Source organism: Lagopus leucura, unplaced genomic scaffold, assembly GCF_019238085.1.
Source record: "Lagopus leucura isolate 7727_CA_CO unplaced genomic scaffold, USGS_WTPT01 Super-Scaffold_760, whole genome shotgun sequence".
Taxonomy (NCBI): domain Eukaryota; kingdom Metazoa; phylum Chordata; class Aves; order Galliformes; family Phasianidae; genus Lagopus; species Lagopus leucura.
The window spans coordinates 3,090,200-3,110,413 of NW_024962257.1; the positions used below are offsets into that span (position 1 = coordinate 3,090,200).

The 20,214-nt window shown below is 49.7% G+C and overlaps 2 protein-coding genes and 1 long non-coding RNA gene across 3 annotated transcripts; 1 reads left to right on the forward strand and 2 right to left on the reverse strand.

The window, feature by feature from the left end:
• Positions 1 to 1,746: 1,746 nt before the first annotated feature.
• Positions 1,747 to 3,075, reverse strand: LOC122175962 (galanin receptor type 1-like). Its single transcript, XM_042864036.1, has one exon. It carries the CDS (start codon positions 3,073 to 3,075, stop codon positions 1,747 to 1,749), a length of 1,329 nt encoding a protein of 442 aa, XP_042719970.1.
• A 5,310-nt stretch (positions 3,076 to 8,385) lies between these two features.
• LOC122176204 lies at positions 8,386 to 13,123 on the forward strand. Its single transcript, XR_006177649.1, has 3 exons — positions 8,386 to 8,470; positions 8,657 to 8,771; positions 12,309 to 13,123. It is a non-coding gene; the product is annotated as an uncharacterized LOC122176204 (long non-coding RNA).
• Positions 13,124 to 14,212: 1,089 nt separating this feature from the next.
• On the reverse strand, positions 14,213 to 16,631 carry GRIFIN (galectin-related inter-fiber protein). The gene is made up of 4 exons (XM_042864541.1): positions 16,620 to 16,631; positions 15,782 to 15,861; positions 15,535 to 15,697; positions 14,213 to 14,377 (listed from the first exon to the last, which is right to left on the reverse strand). The coding sequence occupies exons 1-4, from the start codon at positions 16,629 to 16,631 to the stop codon at positions 14,213 to 14,215; spliced, it is 420 nt and encodes a 139-aa protein (XP_042720475.1).
• Between the last annotated feature and the right edge of the window lie 3,583 nt (positions 16,632 to 20,214).

Consider the following 20,214-nt stretch of genomic DNA (forward strand, 5'->3'; position numbering starts at 1 on the left):
TGTGCCTTGAAAGAGGAAATAAAATCTTCACAGGTTTTCCTCTCCAGCTGCTAAAACACCGAGCAGGGGGTAACGCTCCTATACCACCTGCAGAAATGCAGATGATCTCATCTGCCAAAACACATAAAAGACATTCCTCACGCAAAGTAAAGCTGGCTGTTGTAATTTCTTTCTCCTTCACACAAAGAGGGAATACAAATTGCGGATGGTGCTGCATTCAAAAGGAATCTCTTGTTTTCTGAGCGGATAATTAGCCACGTAAAATGTTTGTTAACAATCATTAAAAAGGTGGAAATCCTGCTGTCAAGCATGGCTATATTTGATCTCTATTATTTTATTCTTTTGTGTGAGCAAAAGGTGCCCTAAAAGGCAAGAGGATGTGCACTGTGACCTCTATTTCCCCAGACATCATTCCACTGTTCAGCAATAGAAAAGCTCATGATCTTCCAAAGTCCCATGAGATGCAGACCCCAACCTGGGCTGCCCAAGGCCTTCTCCCTGCAGCTCCCACCCGGAGCTCAGTACCGTGGCACCAACGTTTCCACAGCCCCTTATGCACAGCCCCTTGCAGACACAGAGCAGGGGCTGATCTGTGTTCCTTCCATCCTTGTGGGTCACAGCTTGCTGCTTTTCCCTCTCACCTGTTGCCTGGTCTGGTGTGTTTTCATTCCAAGATCTTTGGGAGAAAGGTTTCCTTACAAACACAGATGTTCATTGCAATAGGGTTCCTAAGCTTTAGTGAGGTCTTTCAATGCTAATGTAATAAAAATATAGCGTTTATTTACGAAGGCCTCTTTCCAAAGATATGGTGGAAGAAATAAGTTTTAACCTACTTCTGATCTTCAGAGAGAGAAAGCACTTTGATTCTCTCTTTCCCAGACAAATAGCATTGCATTATTTGCTTCTGATTTTATTAGCTGTAAAACACTTCCTATTTTTATTTTCACATGCCAATGACTTTGTTTGGTACGGACAGAGCTGAGAAAGAGCTGGTTTTTCAAGTGCAAATCATGTTAATAGAAGCCCAGTTCTTTCCACTCCGTGCACAGGAACATAACTGTAAGAAAAAGAGAGCTGATACCCAACAAATATTTTCTTACTGCATTTTCTACATCACCTCCAAGGCCATATTCTCCCTTCTGAATTACCGAAGTGGAGTGGCAATGGTTGCTTCAGCACTTCTGGCACCATCTCTTCACATCAGGAGAATTTATTTGTACGGTGTAGTGAAACAATATGGTCAGGCAATGAAATCCAAAGTGATAAAGTGTGTGAAATCTCCCACTAATTTTTTTATGATACTGTTCCTAGCATTTCTTCACTATTTGTGATGACAGCTGACGTCTTTGCATCAGAGTGCCTGTCCTGGCTGCTTGCTATCAGCACAGGACAAGCAGCAGCAAGCAGTCAAATTGCTGCTGCATCCCAGTGGCTCTGCTGTTGCTTTGGGAGATGAAGCTGCAGAGGAGAGCCTCCCCATCAGGGAGCTGCTCTGCCTGTTGGGCAAGATGTTGTGCAGCTGGTTGTCCCCAGTGGAAATCGTTTGTCTTAAAAGTTGATCTGAGTTAAAATATGTTATATTTTCCACATGTTCTTCTCTTCTTTCCCTGTCTGGATTTTTGAGCTGGTGGTGGGAGTGCTTAGAAGAAAGTTTTTTTTTTCTGTCATTAATGTGCCTGGTTCGTGAAGACCTTTTAAGAGTCCTTAAATGCAGAGGAGGAAATGAGGTGCACTTCCTGAGCAGAATCATAAGGAAGTGTTCTCACTGGAGACAGTGTTCAGAGGTGGGTGCTGGCAAGACTTCAAGTGTCCACCCTTGTTCTTAGTGCCAGGGTCTCCCTGGGCCCTCTTGCCCATGGTAGGTGTAGCAGAGCGTCCTTTCCTTGCAGGCTCCATTGGGCTCTGGTAGGAGAACAGCTCTGGGACTGAGGAACGGGTTGTCCCTTCGGACAGAGAGAAGTTAAAGAGAGAGATCATTCTTTGGTGGTATTTGCTCTTCATTTCCTTGGCTGATCTGTAGAGGTTCCCAACAAAACAATAGCATATAGGGTTGAGGCTGGAATTGTTCAGGCCAAGCCACTGGGCGAAAGGTCTGAGCTGCAGGATCCAAGGAGAAGGAGTCACATCCTGCAAAGACTTGGGGATGTTGAAATCGATCCAGATGTCCATCAGGTAGACGGGCAGCCAGGAGACGGCAAACAGCAGGACCAGGGCCACCACCATCTGGGCTACCTTCTTGCGAATCTTCAGCCTGGAGGCTGGCAGCGAGCGGTTCAGGGCACTGCTCTCCTTCAGCTGGCTGCTGCGGCTCCACAGCCGGCGTACCGTCAGGAAGCAGATGACCATGTTGAACAGGACTGGCAGGCAGTAAAGGGCACAGAAAAGCAGAAAGTTATAGGCTTGCTTGAGCCTCTCCTGAGGCCAAATCTCCCTGCAGATGGAGAACACCAGGGGCAAGCCCTCCACTACCCCAATCTCATCCCGTCTGTTCATGAAGATGAGGGGCATGCATATTCCTGAGGACAGCAACCACACCACCAGGATGGCACTGAGGATCCTCTTCTGGGTGAAGAAGGAGCGGGCATTGAGCGGGTTGTGCACACTGTAGTACCGGTTCACGCTGATGACGGTCAGGCTGAGAACGCTGGCAGAGACGGAAACAGCCTGGATGAAGGGCACAGCCCGGCAGAGGAAGTCCCCGTACACCCAGGCTTTGTAGATGAGGTTGCCCACTGTGATGGGCATGCAGACACACACCACCATGAGGTCACACACCGCCAGGTTGATGAGGAGGCTGCGGGTGGCACTCAGGCTGGACACCCGGCTCCGGCGCTTCCGCGTCAGCACCCTGATGGACATGATGTTCCCCACAAAGCCCACCACGAAGGACACGAGGTACATGGCAGTCAGGCTGATGGTGATGGGCTCCTTGGCGAAGAGGAACAGCATCTCCTCCAGCTCTTCCCAGCCCAGCTCCTGGCTTCCATTCCAGAAACCGCCCTGGGTCTGGTTCTCCTCCTGCCACAATTGGAGTAGGCTGGGGGGAATACCGGGAGTGGAGGGAGAGGAATTCATGGCTGAGCCTCCCCGGGGGCTAACAGGGCAGAGCCTGCCACGCTGCTCTGAGCTCTCCGGCCATGTCTACCTGGGACCACGCCTGCAAGAGAGGGTGAATAGAAAAGGGGTGAGAGCGAGCCCCGATATTTTCCTTTCCCAGGGAAACTGCCTGTCGGAAATGGCTTCTCGGTAACTTAGTTGAGCCGCGGATACGAGCGAGTGGCCCGGGCAGCGCAGCGCGTCTCTGCGGGCACCGGCTCCGTGCTTGGCCGCAGGGAGACGGGACGAGAACGGAGGGCACAGCATCCCCTCGGGGAGCAGCCCCAGCCACACCGGTACCCCCCCGTCCTCCCGGCAAAGTTGCATGCCCCGCGCTACCGGCCCCGAACACGGGCTGTCCCCGCTAAACCGCGATTCTCCCGGTTCTGCCCCTCCCGGTTCTGCCCCGGTCCCACGTCGCGGCGCGGCGGCACTCACCGGGCGTAGGGCGGGCAGCGGCGGGCCGGGATCCTCCCGCTCTGCCGGCCGTTCCGCCGGGTGCTGGCAGCGCAGGACCCGCGGGCTCACACACACGCTCACACTCGCTCCAGCGGCACCGCGCTCCCTGCGCCCACCCCGCGCACGGTGGCACTCGCGTCCCTCTGCGCTGACACGCACACACGGAGCCCTGCACACGCACGAAGCACACGCAACCCTCCTTCAGCCCGTCCTGCAAGCCGCAACACCCCCATCTCCCTCCCTTACACTTCTGCGTTGTTGCACACCACCGTGCGTTCAGACCACTCTGCAGACTCCTCATCCATCGCATGCGCTCCCAGCACACGCGTAGGTTTATAGATCCCCTTATACACTTATACAGACACTCTACATGCACGCTGTGCACCCTAACCTTGCCACACTTGCCGCATGCACCTTTCTACAGGTGCCCCACAACCCTCTTCGGGCATACAACCTCTGCACACACATATTACCTTGCACACCCCTCCCCGCACACCTCCTCCTTTTGCACTCCCCGCTCACACTCCCCCTGCTAACCCTTTGCGCTTCCTCTTTGCACCCACACGCGCGCATCCTGCACACCCCCCTTTTCACGGACACCTCCATGTCCTCTGCCGGGATTGCTGGCTGGATCCGAGCTGTGTCAGGCCGTGCTGTCCCGGCTCACTCCCGGCCAAGCAATGCAGCTCCGTGCTCATTTTCTCCGAGCCGAGCCGAGCGCTGCCAGCCGCTCCTCCCGCCGGGCTCCCCGTGCCCGGGCCGTGGTGCTGAAGGACAGCTCCGCCGAGGGGGCGCCGGGCACGGACAGCCTCCCCTGGGCCTTCTCCTCTCCCGCTGTTCCCCGGCCTTCATAGAATCACGGAATCAGAACAGTGCACCCAGGCACTTCTGCACCTACCTCTAGCATATAGATCAAATCCACTGGGCTCCGTTTGCGCCTTCCCACAGAAGCCGACAGCCTGCGGTCAACACCGTATCCGTGTGTTGGTGGGAACCCACTTGAGCAACGAGCACTCGGGAAGAAACACAGCTTTGTGTCTTTTCTCTTACACTGCAGGAATGGGACAAACGTTCCATAGAAAATGTCACTTAAAAAAGTTGAAGGGCTAGGTTGGGGAACAAAGTTAGTTTGTTAAATGAAGCTTTAGACTTGGGGGTAATCAGGTGATGCCAGTGAATCACTGAAGAAAATGTTTGACAAGAGGAACCAATACTTCAACCTGAGGAGTTTATTCTGTATTTTCTTTCATTGCTTTCTCCAAGAGAGAGCACGGTGACAAACGCAGGCTGAGTGGAAGCTTTTTGTCACTGAGTGGTGAATGTCCTTGATTTCGGTGGGAAATTCTCCATCCATTTTAGTCTATTTATGTGAATGAAGAAAGTAAATATTTTTGGTCATCCTGACGTGAAGTGAAAGAAAGATCAGCAGTGGAACAACTCTGGGCGGAGGAATGTGATCGGCATATAAAGCTCTTCTGCATTAGAATGCATTTGCTTTAGGCATGTGACTGTTTATTCCCTTATAGTTTTATGTATGTGTATTTATAGATCTTCGGGGACAAACAACTTCTATAAACTAATTACAGTGTGTTGCCCAGAGCACAGGGTACACATTATTCTATGCAGAGAATTGTCCAGATACTCACATGGATACCTAAAATCTGCTGCAATTTCGCAGCTGCTCCACAACCAAATTGATCTATTGCAAACAGGCAACAATAGAGGCCAGGTCGAAGCTAGCAATTGGAAACCTCCATGCACCCGACTCCTTGCCAGCCACTGCTCAGCCTTCTAAAGCAGATTTGTCATTACATGCAGAAAACAACAGAATGGAGGTGTTTAAGTCAACAGTTTTAGAAGGGTATTAACAGACTGCAAGAGAAGAGAGCAAAGAAAGGTACCCGGACTCTTTAAACCTCTTTTGTTAAGGTTATTGCTTTGCAATTGTTCAGTCTAATAAATGCAGGTAACATTATCATTTTTTCCCCATGCACTTTATTTGTAACCTGCATGATTCACTGCTAAGGAACCTCTAGGCTAGATTACTAAGTTAATCAGTGGTTCGATATAATTAGGATAAATCTGCTTTTGCATCCATTGGCACAGCTCACAAGGGCCAAGTCACCTCTAACAACAAATCACAAATCTATATACTGTATACAGCAGTTAGAAAGGACAAGGTCATTAGTTATAACAAGTTCATTGACTACAACAAGTTCAAAGTCACCAAATAGCTCAAGATGGGGAATCTCCAGCAAAAACTCTTTTCACACTGGTTCCCCTCTTACAGAGTGGCTTTAGAGTAAAAGCTAAAGGAGGCCCACTGGAAACAGAAGCCATCCTTCACCAGCAAGGGCAATGGACTGGACTGTGATCCTACAGCAGTGTGCATCAGAAATAACCCGCTGGTCTCACCGGAGTTACAGCTGTGAAGATCTGACCTGAGAGGAGGAGTGAGTCAGCCACTCTGGGGCTTTGCCAGAATCTCAGAAAAACTCACAGCAGCTCCCAGGCCTGGCACGTCTGCCCAAACCTGCTCTGCTCACTCCACGTCACAGTCCCAGAGTGGGGTAAATTTAGCATAGCTGTCTCAGCACAAACCTCCCCGCTCCCACTGCAGCAAGAGCAGGAGCTGGGCTGTTGTGTTCTGACTGTTCCAGGCCCAAGAACTGGTATACATTAGAGAAATCCTGAGGCTTTTCTAGCTTATGCTGGTGACCAGATGGATTGGCTCCTTGTGAGCATGAAAATGGAGAAATTTCACAGCAGCTTGTGTACCTTCCCCTTGTAAAACTTTCTCCCTGCTAAGTACAGGGGAGGTGTTTTGGCAGCTGGGCCGCTGGCTTGGAGAAAAGACAGTGAGCTGGGAAATGCTAACACCAGTGAAACTGATTCCCTTTGGTTTTACTGGAAGGAGCTGGTCAGATTGCTCATGAAAAGCACTGGATAACACCCAGAGTAGTTCATCACTGCCTCTGAATCCTCCCATCCCTCACTCTTTGGCACAGAGCTGGGAGGACTATGGGGAAAGGAAGCTTGGGAGCCTTTTCACCTGCTCATACTGCATACACTCCTTGCTGCCACCCATGGACCACTGCCACCCAGGAGTCCCATGCATTTCTAATGCTTGATATGCACAGCATGCTGAAACCTGTCTCTCTGCCTCTTGTACCATCAGGGCAAAGCAGCAGCGTTATTGTTTGCTACTGTATATTGGACAAAATACAAAACAAAAAAAATCATCCATCCTCCTCTGGGACACTTTCTTCCAACAAGAAAACTCCCCAAATCTCCAGCACTGTCAGTTTTCACAGAATCACAGAATTTGGGGGACATGTGAGCTGAGATTGCCACTCCCTCTGCTGGTGGCAGAGCTTTGGGCCTTGCAGAGCTGCTCTGGCACTGTGGTTTTGTGGGCACACAAGGACTTTTCAGGCACCGTGGCCCACGTCCTCAGCATCACTCCGATGTGGAGCTCACTGATGTCAGCATGTTGATGTGGGTGTAGAGACAGGAAGAGATAAGAGGCCGATGCAGTGCACCAAGACAAAGCATAAAAGATGTCAAGTGCGCTTCAGAATATTAGAAACTACTATTGCAAAACAAATAAGAACAACTGGGAATTGACGTTTATTGTTTGTAATTAGTCCAAGGAGAGAGGAAACCTTTCTTCTCTCATTGTTCTTCCCCTCTCTATCAAAGAATGAAGTGTTTAAACTATTTCTAGGGTCCTTTTGAGGATTTTAAATGAGGCATGTGTGCGTTTTTCTGCCTGGGAATATTCACTGCTGTCTGTTTTCATAAACAGATACGTGCCAACTTCTTTATCTTCTTTCTTTGTTATTGGAAGCCTCTTAGATTGAGTGCTTCAGAAATGTAGTAGCTGAAATGAAAAGATAATTTTGTACAGAAGAATTTGTCTGATATGATGGGCGCTCACTCAAGAACAATGAAACACCATTTTGGGATAAGTGTGATTGAAAATCCTTCTTTCTGATATCTTTGCTTTTGGTTCGTACAGAAGGACAGGCAAGCAGCAGACTGGGGAGTACAGGGTTGAATGTACCCTTGATGGGACCCTGTTTAAAATACAGCCCTGTCTCATTAAAAGGAGAGTCGATGAACAGAGATAAGAGATTTGAGGCATTGCACAGGCTGCCCAAAGCAGTGGTGATGCCCCATCCCTGCAAACACCCAAGGTCAGGGGATGGGATCTGAGCAGTGATGGAGCTGTGGGTGTCCCTGTGCATTGCAAGGAGTGGGACCAGATGGCCTTTAGGGGTCCATTCCAGCTCAAATGATTCTGTGACTGCACAGCAAAGTGGTTTCTAGGAGAAATCAGTGCTTTGGATCCCTAGTTCATAGCCCAGGGAATTTTCTCTCTGCTCACATGTGGTGTGGAGGTCTCTTTCTTTTGCTCAGAAGAGGCAAGATCAATCCTTAGGAAAAATCAGGACCAGACTGAAAGCAAGGCCCAAATTAAGCAGATTTGGCTAACTGTGGAAACCTGCTGGTCTGATCAGGTTTGTGAGTCTCCATTTCAGCCTGTTTTGGTCAAAGCAGTTTGCCAGTGCAGCTGCTGAGAGGGTAGGCAGATAAAACCATATCATAGCAGAGGCTGCTGAGGCAGTCTTTCCTTACACATGAGTGCTGCCAGAGCTGCACAAAAACATTGCTTTCCCATTGCTCAGTAGCTGGCTGCAACAAGATAAGAAAGAGGTCTTTACATGACAGAGCTTTCTTGGCTCCATCAGCTGATTGCCAGCTGGGGGAAATCTGACAAAGGCTTTAAATTTGCCACAGTTTGCCTTTCCCAGCTGCAGCTGCTTGCAGAACCAGAGGAGGAACGTGTGGGAGCCGGAAGGAAAGGCACTGAGAAAAGCACTTGCAGGGCCCACAGCTGCCACCAGAGCAGGTAAAGGTTTTAGAGAACACAATAGCAGGGAGCTCGTCTGTCTGTGCACGGAGATTCACTCTTGGCTGATGAGGCTGGGATCAGGTTGCAGTGAGATTTAGAGCTTGAGCACTTTTGCAACAAGGGTTTGGCCATCAGGTGGTGTGCGTGATAATAAGCTTTCCTCTCTTTTGTGTTCTTGGCAAGGAAGCTCTTAGGGTTCCTGCCATGTGGATTCAGAGGGAGATCAACTGGGAAGCAGGGAGAGGTGACATCGTGGCTCTGAATCCTCTCCAGCAATCTGCTCTAATGTTCTGATAAGGTAAGAAAAAAAAAAAAATCTGTGAGCTTCTATTTATCTTGGGCAGCCTTTTTAGAGGAATATCACACCTAGAGTCATACAAAATCAGTCAGAGGCTCGGAGCTTTTGTTAAGCTCTGTCAGGATCAGCTGCATACTTCTTTTTCTCTCTAGTAATAATGCATAACCTTTCATTGTGCAGTGACTCATCTGGAACGACTCGGGCAATCACTGCTCCCTCAGCACCACTGACCACGTTTGTCTCTCTGGTTCCAGTGTGTGCTCACAGCACAAGGAGACTTCAGGAAATGAATTATGACAGTAGATGGAGTTTAGTGCAGAGGCTGAGGTCAGGAGGTGAAATAGCTGCACCTCAGTCTTACTCCCATTCTACAAAACCAGCGATCTCATGTGCAATAAATCACACAGCAATTGTTGAACCTTGCTTAGGAGAGGAAGGGGTGCTTGTGGCTCTTTGGCCATTGTTTAGGATGGAGCAGGAAGTAAAGAAGTTGAAGAAATACTGATTAGCAGCTGAGACCGTAGCAATGATGCCTATGTACAGGGTGAATGGAAAACTCATTAAGCTCAGCTTATTAAAACAAGGGGCTGGCTTGTCTGTGCAACCTAGACTGTGTTGCAGATCATAGAGGGATTCAGCATAGAGTTTGTTACTGTATTAAGGCAAACTCTCATATGTCACAGAAAGTTCCAGCCAAGCTAAGACATAAGCTACATAGATAGGTCATGAGCTGCAGAGTGAGAGCACTTGCCTGGAGGCAAATGCACCTGGTCACTCCCTTTTCCTCCCTGCTCTTTTCCCACCACATGCCTTCATTTCTTCACCTCTATAAAGGTGTTATGACACTTCTTTCTCTTTCTAGTTTGAAGCTGCAAAGTGCTCTGTGAGACCCAGCCAGGCAGCACAGGTTGAGATGGGGGCAGGGAAAGCTGCCTGATCTCCATTGGCTCTTGTGCTCTGGGCAAGTCAGAGCTTTGGCTGGCTGTATTCTTGCAGCTTGAAGGCATAACATGATAGATTATGTTCAGCTCCAGCAAGAGGGTCTTGAACAGACTGCAGAACAGGAAGGTCAGCAAATTCATACGTAGGGTTAATTTCTGTCACTCTTTTCTTATGCAGCAGAGGTATACAATAACTCATCTGTCAAGCAAAGCAGTACCATCAGCTTCCAATGCTTCAACCTCTACAGCAGATCCTTTCTTTCAGAAAATAATCCCTTTGCAGCCTGCATTTAATGTCTGCAACTTGGTACCTGCCGCTACGCATGCAAGATCAGAGCTGAGATGTGCTCCTGTCTGAGCTGGCTCTGGATGGAGGTGGTGCGAGTTAGTGACTTCATGAAGCTCCTTTTAAATGCAGTAAAAGAAGCATTTCTCTGCTTTTCTGCAGAGGCTCCTTTTCAGCTGCATAGTGCCTCAGAGTTCTCTCTCCCAGTTAGAACAGAGCTGCTATTCCTCCTTTCTTCTTGTTCTGTTTATTTGTTTATTATGGACTCTTCAGGGAAGTCGAATCTGCCCTTCTGGCAGACATCTATGACTCCTCAGCGTTCAAGGAGTTTGACAGCCCACGTGTTGAGTAAGCGCTCTCTTAGGTAAGGGCTCAGAGACGTGAAGGAGAAAGTCGTGGCTTTTAAGTTCTGCTCTTGCTGGTGGCTGTATTGTGTGGCAATGTGCTGGGAGAACTGACGCCCTGGGGAGGTGAGAAGTGAGGTGCTATAGATGTGGGTTGGTCACTGAGCTGCACCACAGCACGACTGCACTGAATCAGTGGCAAGGAGCAATGCCTCACACAGCTCTGCCTCCTTCAGGGGATGTTCGTGGAAGCACTGAAATGGCAGAAAACTCATCTGTCACCTAAACAGTTCCCAATGGCCCTTCTGCCTCTCTTCACCAGAACTGCCCTCCAGCCATGGCTGCATAGCTAAACCACCAACATCAAAGTGTTTTGTGATGTTTTTTGGTTTTTGTTTTGTAGAAAGGTGGACATTAAGTCAGAAAGCAAATGGGAAGCAGATGCAACCTGCACGGCTTTTTCCCTTTTAATTCTTTTCTAGACATCTTTCTCGCTGTACTGGCACTCTGCCTCATCTCGGGGCAGGACCAAGTGTTTGCTATTCGTGTGTCTCTTGCTAAGGTTGGCAGAGACAGCATCACTCAGCCTGATGTGTCCAGGCTGCTGCCCTGCTGATAGAATGTGACTGTCATTGACGTGGGAGCCTTTTGCTTGCTGGCCCATGAGGAAATCACTGGTGCTGCTGCCAGGGTGTGTGATGACTGCCAGCAGTGTCAGCAGGACTGAGGAGTACTTGCTAATTGTGCACCATCAGATGCTCCACAAGAGATCCGCAGCCCTGAGATGCTGCCAGAGGAGACCTTGGCCCTGGGAGGTCTGGCAGAGCTCAAGCACGAGGGATTATGAGCCTGTTTTCTCTCCAATTGATCTGGGACAAGCCAGAGCAGTTCACTGAGCTCTGCAAATCCAGCCCAAATGAGGAACACAAGTGGGAATGGGAGAGCTCCCCTGTGGGGTCACCACCTCTCCTAGCTTTGCCTCCTGAGAGGCATTGCTCCCTGCTGGCCCTCCCTGGCTGGTGTAAGCAGTAAGGGCAGCATCTTCTGCTTTATAAGCAGAACTGATAAGACAGTCCCCATCCCCTCCTGCAGTACCTTCTATCTCTGGAAGCATTTCAACCTGGCTGCTGTGCTGGTTGGCCCCAACTGCCTGGGCAGTTAAATGTTCATCTCAAGGCCAAAAGGACCTTTCCAAGCTGGGCAAGAGTGCCTAAGAGTTCCCTCTACAGTCCCAGGCTCCAGGATGTGAATAGGAAAGCTGATTGAGATGTGGAAGGAGCATGAGCTGCTTCTCTCTGATCAGCTCAACACCAGCACACAGTGCCTCTGTGTGGTGCTGATGTGTCAACTCCCTCCTGAGAGTTTAATTGATCATCTTAATAGTGTGGCTTCATTTTTCCCTGGAGTTTCTCCTTAAGGGGCAGATGAGGGTGAGAGAGTTAGAGAACATTTCTCCTAACCAGCCAAAAGCTTTCCTTGCAGAGATGCTCCGTAGCTCCCTAGAACCACATTGCTCCAAAGACCTTTTTACCCTTGGGACTGTTTTGGCTAGAGGAGGCAGCAGATAAAAGCCTAAGTAAAAAAGCCCTGCAGGAGTGCTGTGGATGTGTCAGGAGGGATTGGGCTTGCTCAGTGTGGGTGGTAACACATGAGAGTGGCCGCTGGCACCAGCTGTGGGGAAGGTACTCGCAGATGTGGCACAATCCCTGCTGCTGCCTGATTTGGTGTGGCATCTCTTGATTTGTTTGTACTTGAAATATTTTTGCCCTGTTTGTCCTCGCTTCTGGGGAGAAAAATGAGATTGTGGTGTATTACTGCAGCGCTGGCTGTAAATGGATTTTGTAGCTATGTAGGTACATAGTATTAGCCTCATAAATTGTTTCATCACTTTTCCTCTGTGAAAAATGATCTGTCTATCAACCCCCAAACAGGCATGAATAAAAAGAACTATTTCTTTCAAATGCAGTTCAGCATTATCAGAAGTATGACACAGAGATCCCAACAGGACTATTTTTGCCTGCGCTTGTGTCTGTCTTACCGAAGGGATGGCTGGAGGAGTGAAGTGTGTGGAGCCTTTGAGCGGCATCACAACTACAATATAAGCCAGATGCTGGCAACTGTTTTGCCTCAGTGGTGATGGATTTATTCCAAAGGAGGTCTCACCATCTCCAAGCTCTCCCAACTTGCCACCAAGACAGTTGTCATTTCCAAATGATAATTTCTGCTCTCTTTGGGGGGAAGAGGTACTGTTTGAGACTATTTTGAGTTCCCATTGCATTCTCCACCGTGAGAACAGGCCCAGTTCCAGTTGGTGTTTTTTATGGTCTGGAAGAAAATGATAAACGTTTCAGCAGACTCATAAATGTCAGCTTTGTGGCATCCTGTGTTGTGGTTGGCTACGCGGTCACCTCTTCTTTGTAAGTCCTTGAGACTATAAACAGAGGAAAGAGTTGGGAATGGCCAATTTAAGCTCTGAGAAGTCTGGAGTGCAACTATGGCTTTTGATGATCCCATCCAAAGACAAGGATGGGTCAGGGCTGCTTTGTTACCAAGTGTCATCGTCCTGAAGGAAAGGGCTGCAAGGCGGGACCATCTGTGTTATTGCTTGCCATCATGAATGTGGTCTGTCTTACGTCTGAGAAACAAAGGAGTGATTTGGGGGCAGCTGTAATTGCGTTTTTGGAGCGAGTTCCTGTTCAGATTTAACACTGTGACATTATGCTTCTAATGTGTGCAATTAAAACAGTAAAAATAACATCATCTTTGCCTGTAGTGGCTTGGTCAAGGAATCAGACATATTTTCCTTTTCAAGGAAGAGGGAACTGCAAGAGAACAGGGTGTAAGAAAGAAGGATGTGTATGAAGGGCAACTGAAAAAGAGGAGGAAATGAAAGCAGGCAGGGCAAAGAGAAAAGTCAGAACACCTACAGGGAAAGTGGCAGTTTGTTCATTCTGAACTCATGGGCTTCTAGATGCTGGCTTCTGAAGATGTCCTTTTGCTTTTGGAGTCCAGCTGCATCTCTGTTGCATGCTGAAGGGCCTATGTTCCTTTATGTGTCCTGATGAGCTTTACCCTTTTCTGACCCACTACACCAACTCCCAGGCTCTGTCTAGCAAGGCTGGAGCTGGCAGGACACAGGCTGAGCAAACATCTCTGTGGAATGTATCTTCTGGAAATATCTTGCAATTTGCCTACATAGGACTTCATTAGCCCTCAGAGCTAAAGGGCAGTGCTTTCCCAGTGCAGAGTAAAGCAACCCCCAACCTGTGTCCTCCTGCCCCACAACTGGCTGTTGCTCCTACCTATTTCACACCTATAGGTTTGCAGGGAACAAACAACAGTTGATCTGCCCAGTGTGGGATGTTTCAGCAGGGATTCCCTTGTTGGATTTTATTGGCAAATACAGTGGCATTTTAACCCAGCTCCTCCAGTGAGCTGTTCCTTTCCATTGGTAACATCCACACACATTGCATCCATCGCCATGCGGCCAGCTGAGGACTAGCACTAATTTGCATCCTACTCCAGGGCAAATACAATTTCTAGGGCAGCATTAAAATATCCAGGCTATTCAAGGCAGATTTTGATGTGAAGCAGTGATCTGTCAGTCTCTCTAGCAGCAAAGATAAGAGCATTGTGCACTTCAGGGTCCAGGGGCAGAAGGTCTTCAGTGATGTGGCTACAAGTTAACAGCATGGCTGGGTGCTGCTGTAGTGCTGTGGCATGCAATGGCTGTGGCCATCATTTCCAGTGCAAGGATGTGCTGCAGCTATCTGGCTGGCTGATGATGAGTGCAGATGTGGAGGAAGTGGCCCCCAGCTGGATCAGGAAATTAAGGAGGAGTGGCTGGTGAGGCTATCCCAACTTTCTTTGCTAGTAAAGGCCTCGTTTGGTGATTTCCACTGAAGAAATTTCAATATCATTGAGAATCTGCAGCTTGGTGATGGATGAAAGCTGTTTTTGGCGATGCTTGTACTGCAGGATTTTGTTTTCACCAATGAAAATGTGGAAATAATCCTGGTCAGAATAGATTTCAACCTGAAAGAGAGACTGTGTTACATTCACCAGGTGGACACATCCTCCCCAGACCTCACTGTTGTCACATCAGTGAGCACTCAGATCTGGGAATGTGCATCCAAACCCTCCCCCAGCTGACACGTGAACAGGTCATCTCTCCTTTGGGCAAAAGAAAAGAATAATAGAGCTTTTTGCTTTGTGATAGCAGAAACTGGTGACAGTGCAAAGCTTAAACTGATGACAAAAGCACCAGGGATTATTGCCGGAGCTGTGCGCATCTGCGCCAGAGCTGGCTATAAATCAGCAGCAAAATAGCAGGGACAAAAGAAATACTGACAGGAGGCAGATTCAGAAAGGGGACCTCACTGGGTACAGTGCTGGCTGGAAAGGTGAAGGCATATCCTTGAGGACCATCCCAGTATTGGCTGGGATCACAGAATCACAGAATTGTAGGGGTTGGAAGGGACCTCCTGAGATCATGGAGTCCAACCCCCCTGCCAAAGCAGGTTCCCTACAGTAGGTCGCACAGGTAGGCATCCAGGCAGGTCTTGAACATCTCCAGAGAAGGAGACTCCACCACCTCCCTGGGCAGCCTGTTCCAGTGCTCCGTCACCTCACTGTAAAGAAGTTCTTGCGCATGTTTGTGCGGAACTTCCTATGCTCCAGTTTCTGGCCATTTCCCCTTGTCCTGTCTCCACTCACCACTGAAAAGAGTCCGGCCTCGCCATTCTGCCCCCCACACCTTAGATATTTATAGACCTGGATCAGGTCCCCTCTCAGTCTCCTTTTCTCAAGGCTGAACAGACCCAGCTCACTCAGCCTTTCTTCATAGCAGAGATGCTCCAGGCCCTTCACCATCTTTGTGGCCCTCCGCTGGACTCTTTCCAAGAGATCCCTGTCTTTTTTGTACTGGGAAGCCCAGAACTGGACGCAGTGCTCCAGATGAGGTCTTACCAGGGCAGAGTAGAGGGGGAGGATCACCTCCTTTGACCTGCTGGCCACGCTCTTTTTAATGCACCCCAGTAAGCCACTGGCCTTTTTGGCCACAAGGGCACACTGCTGGCTCATGGCCAACCTGTCATCCACCAGGACACCCAGGTCCCTTTCCGCAGAGCTCCCCTCCAGCAGGGGATGCTCCTGCCCCACCCAAGGACATCCATGGTGTGACCCGGGGCTACCTGGAAGGGTTCCTTGGCTTCGAAGGGGAAGGTTTTGTTCACCTCCTCCTTCCCCCAGTGGTTGGCCAGGAAGGAGTTGCAAACAATTCTGGAGCTGGCGAAGCGGGGGTTAAAGTGGAAAGCGATCTGATCTCCGGGATGACTGAGGAAATTAATTTCAAACCTATAAAAACGAGAGAAAGGGATGCAGAAGGGCCATGGAACAGCACTGCTGTCCCAAGGGAGCTGTGAGCACGGCTGTACTCACATGCTGGTGCTGGAGCTGGTTTCACCCTTGACCACGACGCTCCAGCCGGGACACATCCCCTCTGGGTACAGAGCCTCGAACTGCCGCCAGGAGGTGATGGCAAAACAGGGCACGGTGGGGAACAGCACATCACAGCCCATCCCCAGCCACTGCTCCACGTCTCTGTTCCTCTTCTCCTCTGTCCCCCTTCCCACACGCTCTCTGCTCCAGCCTTTTTCTTGCTCTGAGCCTCAGGATGTTCCCCTTCTTCTCAGGATTTTCTTTTGTATTTGCCACCCAGCTCTCTACAGAAGACCTCAGGGCAGAAATCCTGCCTGGCACAAAGGCACCTGCTCCTTCTCCCTGCCTGGACAATGTGAAATCTGTGAAATCCTCGGTGATGCTTTGAAGCAGCCTGTGAAAGGCAGGGACTGACAAAGGAGCAGGGTAATGTGGCATCCAGCCCATCCCTATCAGTGTTACATGGATGACATCCCAAGATCTCCTTTCTGATCCCATTCCACCAGCTCCCCTCCCGTTTTCAATGTTAAATGTGCATAGAACAAGCTAGAAAATGTTCCTTGTTGAATAATTCATAGTTTTATTAAATAACTCATTTTAATAAGAAGGGCTTGCCATTTCATCCCACTTTTTTTTAGCACTCTTTATGATCTTGCATTTCTGAGCATTGCCCTTCCCAAACTCATTGGGAAAAAACCTCTCCAGCTTTGGCAGCCCCTTTCCCAGCTCTCCCTTCCCATGGCTCAGTTCTTTCACACCCCTTCCCTTTCTCTGTTACCATTTCCCATTTCCAGTGCATTTTTGGGATGTGCAGGTTAAGCACATCACCAGCACTTACCCGCAATGCCATCCTGCTCTCCTGCTCTGTGCAGCAGATGTGGTTGTGCAGCCGGGGTGGGGGAGTCTATATAGGGCTGTCAGCCAGGGATTAGCAGAGGCAGCAGCCTGAGGTCACTTTTTAGTGCTGGGTGATGGGGAGCAGCAAATCCTGCTCCCCAGGCAGGGTCAGCCCACTCAGGCGTGCAAAGCTCATTCAGCCCCACTCATCCACTGAGCATCCTGAGCGGTGATGTGATGGAGGCAGGGTGGGAGAAATGGCGCACAAAACAAGAATGTGGGCTCCTGAAGGTGGAGGAGATAACAGCAGCTCTTTCTGCTGCAAAGTCTGTACAATCTTTTTTTTTAATGTTTTCCTTTTATTTTTTTATTTTTATTTTTTTTTTTTCACAGCCTGTATGGAGCCAGCAGGTTTGGGATGCCACTGTGCTGAGCTCAGAGCGGTTCCCTTCCCTGCTGGAAACAAAGTAGGAATCTGGGGATGAGAGAGCTTTTGTCAGATGTTTCCTGGTGTGGAAAGGCACCAAGAAACAGGTTGTGATGAAATGAAAGTTGATGTGTACTAGAGATGGGAGTTTGCATCAGCATTTGTTAATGTATAGTTGGGCAAAGCTATGCCAGGGAAGGGAAGGGTTGCTGTGCACCCATTTTCACAGGGTCAGTGCACCAAAAGCACGTTCTGGCCACCCCTTCATGCCTGGGAGGCCTTGATACTCCCTGGATGGTCCTACAGGAATCCCTGGCTTCTGTGGTTGAAAACTTCTTGTGCTATGGGCCATGGTGCTGATGTTATTCAATGTTTGCTTTGTTTCCAGCAGCTAAGCAGAATGAGAGCTGCTATCCCAGGCCCTGGCGCCCTTGGCAGATGACTTAAAACTCAATCCAACAGGCATCTAAGCCAAGAGCCTCTCCTGGGGCTGTAAAACCAAATCCCAGGCTGGGTTTTGCCCCTTTGGTCTCCTGCAAAAGCAAAGTGCTCGTGGTGAGGAAATGTGCTGGGAGCACTGGAACAGAACTCTGTGCTTCAGATGGCAGTGCTGGGAAGTGCTGAGGGACATGGTTTGGTGTCACAGTGGGGATGGGTTGGATTTGGATTTGGCAATCTTAGAGTTCTTTTCCAACCATAATGATTCTATTCTATGATTCAGTGAAGGTGCTGAGGAGGCAAAGGATGCTGTGCAGAGAGGAAGAAGCAAGGCTCCTTTCTGTGCCAGTGCCCACCTCACCCCTGCAGCACAGACACCAGCACGAGTCACAGTTTCTGGAGAAGCTGCTGGAAGTGCTGGTTTTGTCTTGTGAAACCAAGCACTGCCCACAGATCTGCAGCTGTCCTGGCAGGGCGATGTCCAGCTGGGCCCCGTGAGAGTTCCCAGTGCAGCTGCTGAAGCCACCAGCAGCAGCAAGTGCTGAGCTCACTGCCCTGCTGCTAACAGTGGTGCTTGGCCAAGCAGTGCTGGAGTTGTGGCTTTTCTGCAGGGCTGCCCTGCAGGAGCACAAAAAGCAGCATAAATATTTTTTGGAGAGATGGGTGAACTCTTGAGGGTGGAGAAGGTTCTGACTGCTCTGCTTTTGGGGATAGCAACTATGGAGATGCTCAGTGCTCCCAAAATTCAGTTTGACTCCTTTTGGTGAGAGCAGTAAAAGCTTTGGGAAAGGTGCAAACACAGCAAATTGTGCCCAAATAGGGGCTGGTTGTACAGGTGTGCCTTGTTTGCCTTCTGCCTGTTGTGCCATTCCTTGGGAGCCATCATCACCTCTGCTTAACAAGGAGGAAGGGAGTGGGAACACGTCTAAAGTCAGCTGTTGGAGGTGGGCGGTTGGCTCTCAGTGGCATTGCTTTTCCCAGGCATGCTGACTGCGTGCTGCTGGCTTACAGCAAAGAAAAACACGGCACAGAAAATGAGCTGATGGTCTGACAGCTTGGTTAGCTGCAGGGGCTCTTCATTAGCGTGACACTTTGGTGATTATCAAATCTCTTATTAGCAGACCTGCTCACGCATTTGTCAGCCATTTGGTTGTACAACAGGCAGTGTTTGCACCTATCCCTAAGCCGTTACAATCCTTGTCCTGCTCTCGGTCATTTGTCCCCAGGCTCTTCTCCTGCTGTTCATGGAGTGACAGAAGTGCTCAGCGAGGAGCCCAACACTGATGCTTCCCACGGGGATTTTCACACAGATCTCCCCTGTGAGAAACTGCTTCTCTGCAAGTGCGGTTGCGTTCATTAGTCTGTAGAGGTCTCCAAACACACAGGATGCATTCTTAGGACCCCAGTGCATTCCTTGCATCTACACTCCATAAACCAATTTTCCTGTGTTCTTGCGACCGCTCTGCACGTGATTCTTTGGCTTCTGATACCTGCTTGTATTTTACTGTGAGCTCTTGTAGGAATGTGGTGTCCATCCCACACTTAACTCAGTTGTGCCCCGACATTAGGCATACTCCCCTGCAGTGCTGCATGCTGTTCTGTATTTACTTTGTCCTGCCAGCCAGAAACTACAGCACGCTGACCTGGCTGTGTCCACACCTCTTACAGTGCTGTGTATGCCCTTGGATGCTGTTGCCCTATGCCCTATTAATATCTGACCCTATATGTACTCATGCATATACATATATATATATAGCAGCTGGGAAACCTCAGTGATACACACCTACTGGTGGCTTACAGATCAGCCCACATGCTCAAAATACACCAACGAGGCACTGGGCTGGTGCATGCAGGGTTGCTTTGGATACCTGGTGCTGGGCTGCAGCCAGAGCCACGCTCCTCTGCCCCATTGCTGCTCAGGGATGGAGAAACTTGGGAGCCACCCCTGGTAACTCCCTTGGGATTATTAGCACAGGAGCCTCCAGGCCTGAAGCCTTAAAGAACCAGCAATATTTAACCTAGGAATTGTGTATTTTTTGGTTTGGGGGGTGCAGGCTTGGCCATATTTGCTCCACCAACTCAGTAATGTCTCATGTCTCGTTTTTCATTTCTTATTCTGTCCAACGAACCAGCAGCCGTGTCAGGGCTGGGGTTTTGTCCTCCCTGTGCTGGCTGCCGTGGAGTTGGGGACAACTGTGTTTTGAGCATCCCCACCCTACTGCCTGCTTTACAGCCTCTGCTAACCGCTGTTTCTGCTCTCTCCACGTTGCAATTTGTAGGACCTGCCAGAAGAGGGCTGGAGACTCCGGGCAGTTCGCTTAGACGACTGATGACCATCAGACGAACGGCGCAGTGCACGAGTCTGATGCCAGCGCAGCCTGATGCAACACCTCTGTGCCTCCGCTCCGGGATGCGCTCTGCTCTGCAGCCCGCACCTCTCCATGCAGCTCCTTAAAGAGACCGCTGCCCCTCTGAAAGCGCCCTGCAGAGCGAGCTCAGCCTAAAAAAAGTCAAGAGGAAAGAAAAACATCACACCCTGCAGGGCGGCAAGAGACATGGGAAAGCTCACACCCACCGGCACACGCTGCCTGTGCCCGGCCCTGTGAAGTGTCAGCTCCAGCACGGCCCTAACGAGCTGCTGAGGCATTGGGTCCCACCCTGTGTCTGTTTATCCGTACCTTGGCGCAGTGGCAGCGTGTCCCGTGGTCCTCCTGTCTGGGGAAAGGGAAGT